This window comes from Nicotiana tabacum, chromosome 1 (assembly GCF_000715075.1).
Source record: "Nicotiana tabacum cultivar K326 chromosome 1, ASM71507v2, whole genome shotgun sequence".
NCBI lineage: Eukaryota > Viridiplantae > Streptophyta > Magnoliopsida > Solanales > Solanaceae > Nicotiana > Nicotiana tabacum.
The window spans coordinates 16,907,286-16,918,358 of record NC_134080.1 but is presented as its reverse complement, the minus strand read 5'-3'; the positions used below and the strand labels follow the sequence as shown (position 1 = coordinate 16,918,358).

The 11,073-nt window shown below is 34.6% G+C and overlaps 1 protein-coding gene and 1 non-coding gene across 3 annotated transcripts; both read right to left on the bottom strand.

The window, feature by feature from the left end:
• Nucleotides 1-1,732, bottom strand: LOC107760482 (AT-hook motif nuclear-localized protein 22-like). 2 transcript variants are annotated; one of them, XM_016578537.2, is made up of 2 exons: nucleotides 1,070-1,732; nucleotides 1-989 (listed from the first exon to the last, which is right to left on the bottom strand). In XM_016578537.2, the coding sequence occupies exons 1-2, from the start codon at nucleotides 1,263-1,265 to the stop codon at nucleotides 310-312; spliced, it is 876 nt and encodes a 291-aa protein (XP_016434023.1). In that variant the 5' UTR covers nucleotides 1,266-1,732; the 3' UTR covers nucleotides 1-309. The 2 variants fall into 2 exon arrangements, with proteins under 2 accessions (XP_016434023.1, XP_016434022.1); XM_016578536.2 differs by having other exon boundaries at nucleotides 1,061-1,729.
• LOC142165022 (U6 spliceosomal RNA) lies at nucleotides 201-302 on the bottom strand. The gene has a single exon (XR_012696063.1). It is a non-coding gene; the product is annotated as a U6 spliceosomal RNA (small nuclear RNA).
• Nucleotides 1,733-11,073: the final 9,341 nt, after the last annotated feature.

Sequence of the window (11,073 nt, the reverse complement as noted above, 5' to 3'; positions counted from 1 at the left end):
TAAACTCAAATTCATCATGTGATGTAATTGAAATTAGGAAAAGAATTATGAAAAAAACCCTCAGATAGTCAACAACTCGAAAACCCTTTTCCTAAATCTCGTTGCTATAGTGTTCTTGATGATGAGAAACAAGAGAAAAAGACACCAAGAGTTTAAGCTAATTAAACAAGTAAATAAAATCAAGAGAAAATTACCCCTTCTATGAATTTCAGCAAGTTAGAATGGCGAATGTCATCCTTCTGTAGGGTCATGTTAATCTTCTCTGTATCGTTTCAATTTTGTCCAATATTCCTCGAAAGAGCCAGCTAGTTAGAATGGAGGTCTGCCGGTTGCCCAATAGGGTTCAGTAGGTAACTGAATGGAGTTGAGAAGATTCGGTGGCATTCCATGAAATAGAGATGGGTCCGCCATCAATTGTTGTTGTTGTTGTTGTCCTGGTCCTCCGATATTTCCAGGAGGAGATCCCAGTGTCCCTCCTCCTGGAACTGGAAGAGGATTTTGTTCATCTTCTTCTAACGGAAGTCTCTCATAAGCTGCATTGCTAAACGACGCGGCCATAATCACAACTGGTCCAGATGCCATAAGTGCACCAACCACACTACCACCAACAACTTGACCTTGTCCACCAGCTAAATATATAGTCAATCCTGAAGCTGCTGGCGGAGCTGGTGGTGGTAGAAATGATCCAGCTAAACTTAAAATCTCAAAACGGCCATGTAAAGTTACAATTGCACCAGGTGAAGCTGGTTGTCTTAAATTAACATTAGTAACAATACCAGTTCCACTCATAATACACACACCTCTTTGTCTTCTCCTTGCAAAATTTGAAATACTATCCATAATATCACAACCATCAGCAATTTCCATAACATGGGTTCTAAGAGCATTGGCACTATCTCTAGTGATGATAATTGGTGGCTTTGGTTTGTTCTTGGATCCAGCTGGTCTTCCTCTAGGTCTTCTATTGATCTCTCCTTCTCCTGAATTTCCTGTGTTGTTGAAGATATAATTAAGACGATTTTCTAACAACTTAAATTTTTAGATGAGATCAGTTCAATACCTGTAATACCTAATCCGTCTTTCGATTCCCCACCATTTGAATTTTCATTATTGTTGTTGTTGTCATCGCGCTCTCGCTTTTGGCCAGACATGTTTAGGCCACTAGTTCCACTTTGTTCATCTTCTGAGTTTTGCTGGTGGAATTGATGTAAATTGAAATCTCTAGTATGGAAAGGAGGTGGGAGTGAATGATTTAGTGAATCCATATATTCTTTAACTTCAATTCTACTACTTTTCTTGAGAGGGAAATCTTGAAGCCAAGAAAAATGGAAGAACAAGCAAAGCTAAGGGGAAGGGTTTGTAATGATTTGTAAAGATAGATAGTGGGAGGAGGAAGCTTAAAAAAGGAAGAGAGTAGACTTTGGGTTTATTGGTCTTATTTTTTCTTTTTATTCTCTTTCTTGCTTTCTGGCTTTTTTTGAGGAAAGAGGGGGTCTTGTTTATTGAATCAAGGTACTCATAGTCTTCATCATAAAGAAGAGGGAAAGTGGGGTTTTGGGTGTAACCCACCCAAAATTCTTAGCTCCAAAATTCTTCATCATCATACTATGATTCCACTTCTTCTTCTTTGTATGTATAACAAGAACAAGTGAATCTTGGGGGTACTTTGCTCTTGAAAAAGACTTATATCTAGTAGTTGCTTTGAGTTAGGGTTAGCCAAAAACTTAGCTTGGAAAAAGAGAGATTCAGATCAAACATTATATGGTTTTTATTTTTATTTTTATTTTGTTTAATCCCTATGTCCAAAAATTTATGTGGTGCCGTTCAGATTTTAAGAGTCTATAAATGCGAATAAAGAATCTCTATGTTTTTTTGAAAGAAAATTTATATATTTAAAAACTATGCAAAATATATAATCATTCAAAATATAAAAAAAAAAATTGCGATTAAAAAAATTTGTTTGACTCTAGAAATTTAAATAGTGACACATAAATTAGAACGGATGGAATAGTTTTGGTTTTTGTTTTTTGGGCGGTGGATGGGTCCTCTCTTCTTTCTCTCACTAATTCCCGTGGTGTTTATAAGGGAATCAATGAACAATTTTAATTTATTTTTACATATGAAGAACCCCATATCCACCTTTCATGCATATTCAACCTATTTTTTGTCATTTTCTTTGGCCTGTCTCAATCCATTAATTTCTTTCTTTTCCTTTGACCATGAAAAGAGGAAAAGAAGATGAAAAAAAATACATTTTCTTCTCTTCACGTACTCAGATACAGATATTTGATTGGTTAAGGTTTTCTTATTTTCGTTTTGGTTAGCATATTATATTACCTCATGTTTCACAACTTCTTGCATAGTCGCAGGGAGTTAATTTGCTCTTCATATATGTTACTAGTTAACTGGTTTTTCATATATGTTCATTACAAATTTGTACATAATTGTGAAGAACCATCATTCTCGTCACAGAATGATGGACAAATTTTTCATGAATTTGACGCTCTCTCACGTGTGGACTTGATTCTTTTTCATCGTTCAAGCACATGTAAATTCTTTTTAATTATGGGTGGCGGCTGTGAGACTCAAAACCAGGACCTCACTTCAAGTATGTGATCGTCTCCTCTACGAACTTAAGTTGTTAGAAGAGCAATTTTGTTTAATTATGTCACAACAAAAATTTGTCCTAGCTAGATGCATGTTCTCTTGCACTGACTATCACAAACTTGTCATAAATATTTCATTACATAACTTAATTTTCTTTCCTTTGGTCAAGGGTTCGAATCGTATAATCAGCCTCTGATGCTTGCATTGGGAAGATTATTTACATTACACTCCTTAAGATACAGCCCTTGCTCACGTTTTGTATAAACGCCGAATACTTCGTGCACCGGACTTTCCTCTCTTTTCTTTGGTTTGTCCTATTAGCTAGTAGAGAAATAACTGAGGGAAGTGAAGATAAGTGAGAGTGATAGTAACAAGATGTAAATAGCAGCTGGCAAAATTAAATTAGAAGAGTATTTCTAGTCTAGAATGGAAGAACGTGTGCATTTGTGTGGTTCCTTTTGGATGGGGTGAAGTCATGAATAGTGGTGGGCTGGTCAAGTTTCAATTTTTCCAAGAACCACATGCACCATATCTTCTGCAACCCTCTTATCTCTACTCTTTTAATTTTTCTCAGTTTTAGTGTCCACATGGGGTCCACAAAAGCTTCTCTAAGTTTGATACGTGTCACTTCCCTCGCATCCCACGAGTCTATTCTTTGAAATTCAACTCTTGCCTTTTCCCCCTTCGGGTCCTAATTGCCTCTCAATGACTTTCTTTCTCTTTATATCTTCCCTCGCATTTTTTTCCATTTTGCTAAAATAAAATAAAAAAGGCATAAAGTTGATCATGAATCAATGGAGCAACAAAATATGTATTTTGGTTGGTCAATAGACTAAGGAGTATCGTGGGATGAATGAGTGTGTTTCGTCTTTAATCAGAGATCTCGAATTTGAGTCATTTGAAATGTAAAAATCACGCTACAAACTTTTAATAGGACTTATATAATACGGTAGTTCTGTATTAGTCGGATCAGTAAATTTCGAAAAGATCGGCTAGAAAAGGATAACAAACAAGTTGGGCCACTAAGACTAGGAAGCTAAGGTGAGGATATATATGCTCCAGCTTTGCAAACTCATAAAGCTCCCTTCGACTATCAAGTTGCACATATATTATAAAATCAGAAAAAGTCCAGAAATTTCTTTTTCCAACATGTATACAGTTGCTATATATAGTATGAATTGAAAATATACCTCAAATATATAATGCTAGATGGCCAATAATGTTTGGATCACTTCGTTAATAAATATGTTACCTTACATGATAATACCATTCATCTCTTCGCCAGCCCTAGCTAACACTACTCCTTTATGTATTTGACGCTACGGAATTATTATAATTAAATTAATAAAGGAGGCAAAAATTAATATGTGATTTCTTCTTATCTTTCTAAATTTGGTCGACAGAGTTTTCCGGTATTGTAATGGTAGAAAATAGTAAATATTTTGTAGAATTAGTCGAGATGTGCAAGCTGGCCAAGATACCAGTTAAAACTAAATAAATTATTATGACTAAATCAACATGATTTAGAGTTATGATGATTATACTTTGACCACGTAACACGAAGAAGCTTGTGGGCTAATAATGTAATCAAAACGAAGTGATTGTTGAATTGTTTATATATAAAAAAAAAAAGAAAAAAGAATTCAATGGAGTACAAAATATAAGAAAAGGACCTAGTTCCCTATAAGAAACAGAAACATAATTCGGTGAGAGAGCAATCTAATGTTCGATATAATCACCAATAATTAAGGAGATTAATTCAACCATTACAATTAGATAATTAGACAACCAACAAATGCAAATATTCGACCTTCCATTTCATGATTAACCAGTGACCCCAATAAAATAATGACAGTCACAAAAAAGTTAATTACAGGTTTAACCAGCTAGGTTGATGTGAGAAAATACATACTCTCAATGGCTTTCCTAGTGTAAAAAATTTCCCAAAAGAAATTAAGTAAATAGATCAGTGCTTTTTTGTGCAAAAATATAGAAACTGTTATAAAATATAACCCAAAATAACAATATAGAACAAACAAAACAAACTAAGAGATATAGATAGAAAGAGAGGAAGAGAGATTCTTATTTCTTCTTCAATTGTGTGTATTTTTCTATCTATTACAAGGCCTTTATATAGGCATAAAAAGTGAAGAAAATATGTCATGGAATATGTCATTGAACATACAAAATATGTCATTAAGCATTTGAGATGAAGATCATGAAAGAAGAGTAGACATCCACCATAATGTGATATTTATCATAACACTCCCCCTTGGATGTCCAAAGATAATGTGCCTCGTTAAAACCTTATTAGGAAAAAAAACTCTATGAAAAAAAATCCTAGTGAAGGAAAAAGAGTACACATGTTTAGAAATACGCCTTTTGGTTGCCTCGTTAAAAACCTTGCAAGGAAAACCCAGTGAAACAAAACCTTGTAAGGGAAAAAGAGTACAACGCGTATTAACTCCCCCTGATGAGAGCATCAACTCACATGCTTGAGTCTTCGCATCCCAATTTTGTACACCAGTTTCTTGAAGGTTGATGTTGGTAGAGATTTGGTGAACAAATCAGTCATATTATCACTTGAACGAATTTGTTGCATATTGATATTACCATTCTTTTGAAGATCATGTGTAAAAAATAACTTTGGGGAAATGTGTTTTGTCCTATCTCCTTTTATAAATCCTCCCTTCAATTGGGCTATGCATGCTGCATTGTCTTCATACAAAATTGTGGGTAGTTTTTCACACTTCAAACCACATTTGTCTCGGATAAGATGTATTATAGACATCAACCAAATACATTCTCGACTTGCTTCATGAATAGCAATTATCTCAGCATGATTAGAAGAAGCAGCTACGATTGATTGCTTAGTCGATCGCCAAGATATGGCAGTGCCGCCACATGTAAATACATAACTTGTTTGAGATCGAGCCTTATGCGGGTCAGATAAATACCCAGCATCGGCATAACCAACAAGATCGGGATTGCAATCATTGCCATAAAATAAGCCCATATCGGTAGTCCCTTTTAGATATCGCAATATGTGTTTGATCCCATTCCAGTGTCTCCTTGTAGGAGCAGAGCTATATCTTGCTAAGACATTAACCGAAAAAGTTATGTCAGGCCTTGTAGTGTTAGCAAGATACATTAGTGCACCAATTGCACTAAGATATGGTACTTCAGGACCAAGAAGCTCTTCATTCTTTTTTTGAGGTCGAAACGGGTCCTTATTCACATCAAGTGAACGAACAATCATCGGAGTACTTAATGGATGTGCTCCATCCATGTAAAACCGTTTCAATACGTTTTTAATGTAGGCAGATTGATGAACAAAAATCCCATTTGTCAAATGTTCAATTTGCAAACCGAGACATAATTTTGTCTTTCCGAGATCTTTCATCTCGAATTCCTTCTTTAAATAATCAGTTACCTTTTGGAGTTCTGTAGGAGTTCCAATAAGGTTTATGTCATCAACATATACGGCAAGTACAACAAATTCCGATGTTGTTTTCTTTATAAAAACACATGGACAAATGGCATCATTTATATAACCCTCCTTTAATAAATACTCACTAAGACGGTTATACCACATTCTTCCTGATTGCTTTAGACCATACAAAGATCTTTGCAATTTGATTGAAAATGTTTCCTGGGAATTTGAATTTTATGCGTTAGGCATTTTAAATCCCTTGGGAATTTTCATGTATATCTCATTATCAAGTGAGCCGTAAAGGTAGGCTGTAACTACATCCATTAAATGCATGTCAAGCTGTTTATGGACAGCAAAACTAATGAGATAACGGAATGTTATAGCATCCATAACAGGAGAATATGTCTCTTCATAATCGACACCAGGCCTTTGTGAAAATCCTTGTGCAACAAGGCGTGCCTTATATCTTTGTACCTCATTTTTCTCATTCCTTTTGCGTACAAAGACCCATTTGTAGCCAACAGGCTTAACACCATTAGGTGTTTGGACTACAGGCCCAAAAACTTCACGTTTTGCAAGTGAACTTAACTCTAATTGGATTGCTTCTTGCAATTTTGGCCAATCAAGTCTTTGTCGACATTCTCCAACAGATTGAGGTTCAAGATCCTCACTTTCTTGCATAATGCTAGATGCAACATTATATGCAAAGATGTAATCTGTCACTATATCCATTCGATTCAAATTTGTCTCAATATCGATTGGATTTATTGATAGTTCCTTATTTTCTTGAGTCTCAGGCTCATTGATTTCCTCATGAATCTCAGGATTGGTTAAATCGTGAATTTCTTTATGAGACTCACTCGTAGTGTCATCTTGATCATTTGTTTTTCTTTTTCTAGGATTTCGATCCTTGGAACCTAATGGTCTGCCACGTTTTAGGCGTGCTTTTGACTCATTAGCTATGACACTAGAAGATTGTCCAATAGGGACATCAATACGGATTGGAACATTCTCTGCAGGGATATGTGATTTTGTTATCCTTTTCAAATCCGTAAATGCATCTGGCATTTGATTTGCTATTTTCTGCAAATGGATAATCTTTTGCACCTCTATGTCACAAATAGATGCACGTGGATCAAGATGAGACAATGATGTATTTTTCCACAAAATTTCACGTTTTGTTTCACTAATTTCTCCTCCTAATTTTGGGAAAAATGCCTCATCGAATCGACAATCTGCAAAACGAGCAGTGAACAAATCTCCCGTTAATGTTTCAAGGTAACGAATAATGGAGGGTGATTCAAACCCAACATATATTCCTAACCTTCTTTGGGGACCCATCTTGGTGCGATATGGGGGTGCTACAGGCACATATACAGCGCATCCAAAAATTCTTAGATGAGATATATTAGGTTCATGACCCAAAACTAATTGCAATGGGGAATATTTGTGATAATTTGTCGGTCTGAGACGAATTAGCATTGTTGCATGTAAAATGGCGTGACCCCAAACAGAAGTGGGCAACTTCGTTTTCATGAGTAACGGTCTTGCTATCAATTGCACACGTTTAATTAAAGACTCTGCAAGGCCATTTTGAGTGTGAACATGAGCTACAGGATGTTCCACTTTTATCCCAATTGATAAGCAATAATCATTAAATGCTTGGGATGAAAACTCAGCAGCATTATCAAGTCTAATAGACTTAATTGGATTATCAGGAAATTGTGCCCGTAATCGGATTATTTGTGCCATTAATTTTGCAAACGCGAGGTTGCGAGATGACAATAGGAATACATGAGACCATCTAGAGGATGCATCTATTAAGACCATAAAATATCTAAACGACCCACTAGGTGGGTGAATAGGTCCACAAATGTCCCCTTGTATACGTTCTAAAAACGTAGGGGACTCAATCCCAACCTTTGTTGGTGATGGTCTTATAATTAACTTGCCTTGATAACAAGAAGTGCAAGAAAATTCATTATTTAAAAGAATTTTCAAATTCTTTAATGGATGCCCATTTGAATTTTCTATGATTCGTCTCATCATAATTGATCTAGGATGGCCCAATCGATCATGTCAAAGTTCAAAAGTATTGTAAGCAGTAACCTTTTGGTTTAAGATAGAATGTGCCTCAATTGCACTAATTTTTGTCCAATACAGGCCACAAGATAAAGATGAGAACTTCTCAATAATTCTTTTCTGGCCAGAGACATTCTTGGTAACGATGAAATATTCCATATTATTCTCATCTATTGTCTCAATATGAAATCCATTTTTGCGGATATCTTTAAAACTCAACAAGTTCCTCTTGGACTTGGAGAAGAACATTGAATTCTCAATGATAATTATTGTTCCCATAGGCAGAGTTATAGTAGCTCTTCCAGAGCCTTCAATTAGATTACTACTACCAGAAATTATAGTAATATCTGCCTTACACATACTTAAATGAGAGAAATATTTCTTCTCTTTGAATATTGTATGTGTCGTACATGAATCAATTAAGAAAATATTTTTATAATTGAACTTTGATCCAAGTTTGCTTTGAAAGATATCCATATTTGCTTAATTTTCTCAAAGATCTTCTTGAGATGGTAGAGCCTCGTGCTGATAACGTGCTATAAAATATAACCCAAAATAACAATATAGAAAAAGCAAAACAAACTAAGAGATATAGATAGAAAGAGAGGAAGAGAGATTCTTATTTCTTCTTCAATTGTGTGTATTTTCCTATCTATTACAAGGCCTTTATATAGGCATAAAAAGTGAAGAAAATATGTCATGGAATATGTCATTGAACATACAAAATATGTCATTGAATATGTCATTAAGCATTTGAGATGAAGATCACGGAAGAAGAGTAGACATCCACCATAATGTGATATTTATCATAACAAAAACGATTTTGGGCACCCAATTAATCCTGGATTTTATCTTCTTAGTTATCTCTAATATCTTTGTGCAAGTTTAACTTGGTTTTTCGGCTTCAAAGGCAAGGCATATAGAGGCATTAGAAAACAAAGGTTTTTTTTTCTTTTTTTAAAGTTTGGCTCTCGTATGATGGTAAGAAATATTATATATTCAGCTCGAAATCTCTTAGGATTCTTTTGGTTACTAGAATTATTTTCATAATCATCGTATAAAATTGTCTGAGAAATTTGACTGTTGTGCTACGCATATTGAGACAAACTTTGTGGTGGAGATATGAAGATGTGACATATTGAAGACTATGTGAAGAAGGTGGATCAAGTTTATTTTATCAGAAATTCAGGCCAGGAGGAGAATTGTTAGGTGTTTGTCCAGATTTTCTTATCATAATTGGTTTTCCTATCTCATGAAGGAAAGGACAACATATTTACAATAATTGGGTTTTTCTTTTCCTAGAGGAAAATATAATTCTTCCATATTTGGCTTGTCCTTTTCCTTGTAGGAAAATGATTGGAGTTCTATAAATTGAAGATCTGTCCTTCTCATTCAGCAGTATCCACAATGTAGCCATACGGATTTGAGAGTCGTGTTTAGGGGGAGAACTTTACGGGATAAGTGTTAGTGTGTCACTTGTATTTGCCTCTTCGTGAGGTTGTTCTCTCGATATTTTGTACTCTCTTTTATTATCGTGGATTGCTCATCTCCACTCGTGGACGTAGGTCAATTGATCGAACCACGTTAAATATTTGTGTCTCTTTTGGTATATTTCTCTTTTGTTGTCTGATTTATCGTCGTTGAGGGTTTGCTTTGCTAGCTTCCGCATGACACCTGATTTTTTCGGTCCTAACAAAAATTTAGTTCGATGTAAGTAATACTACTATTATAATTGCTTACTTAAATATTGGTATAATTTTATAACACATGTAGCGTGTGAGATATTCATTTAAGGATTACCCATACCTATACAAAACTAGTAAAATAACAAAATTGCTCTTCTGCCACAAAATGTGATTAAGAAGATCAAGATTAAAATTAGAAATAAAATATATCCAAGGGTATAACTAAATACATATTGTTTGACTCAAAAGATGTTAAACCTTTTTAGACAAATCAATCAAAGATGAAGGGGTAAATCGTAGCTGAAGATAATAATCTCTAGAATAATAGTAAGTAAAGAGAAAAGAGTTGCCAAGTTTTTTTTTTTTGTTCGAGATTGATAAGTTTTCCAGAATATATCTCCCTTACAAGGTCCTGTCTTCTCCCTTATATACTAGAGAGAAAACATTCGGAATTATAAGAAATAAAAATACAAGGAATATTCGACGGAATATTCTTAATGTCTCCTAATGGGCTTACATTTCTACAAGGGTCGTACAGTTTCTACTTTTGCCTTAAGGTCGTCTCCCTCGGGACGCCGATTCGAAGGTAGTCGGTCATTGGTCGTACTCATCATAGGTTGAGGTCGGTCAAATTTGGACTCATACACATATCTTAAATTCTATCATTTATTCTACTCTTTAATACAATAAATCAAATAAATTATAGACTAAATATCTAAGAATTATCAAATCCAATATTATAGTTCATGTGCATTATCATCCTAAAATAATTTTGTCGAGTAACCAAATAACCCCTTACAATTTTCACCACTTAGGTAAATAACCCCTAGGTGGGGAAGTCTTTTCTTGTTTGGTCTTCTACCCGCTATCCGATATTTACTTTGGGATTCATACCATGTAAAACTATTAAAAGAAAAAGTATTCTCTATTAAGATTTTTTTTCATTGCGAAAAATTGAATCCGAGACCTTTCATTTAGAGTGGATATGAGAACACTACGCTCCCAGTTTGCCCATAAATTTTGGCTTTATTTTTTCATAAAAAAAAAATTAAAATATTATTTGTTTATGAAATATGATCATGTTTTGGGGAAAAAAATTTCAAAAATTTTCAATTTTAGGGTAGTTTTTTGGTGAATTTTGTTTTCTTCTACTCACAAAACTTCAAATTTTCTTCAAAAAATATATATCTAAATACAACTTTAAACTCATTTTTCAAGTTTCAATCAAATCTATGTCCAAGCGCTAGCTATGGTTCCTAGATGGAG

What these genes read in the sequence shown, in the direction of transcription:
- LOC107760482 (XM_016578536.2), bottom strand. Translation starts at nt 1,265, where the DNA reads ATGGATTCACTAAATCATTCACTCCCACCTCCTTTCCATACTAGAGAT. An exon ending in AGACGGATTAGGTATTACAG is followed by an intron (nt 990 to 1,060) that starts GTATTGAACTGA and finishes TCAACAACACAG; the next exon opens with GAAATTCAGGAGAAGGAGAG.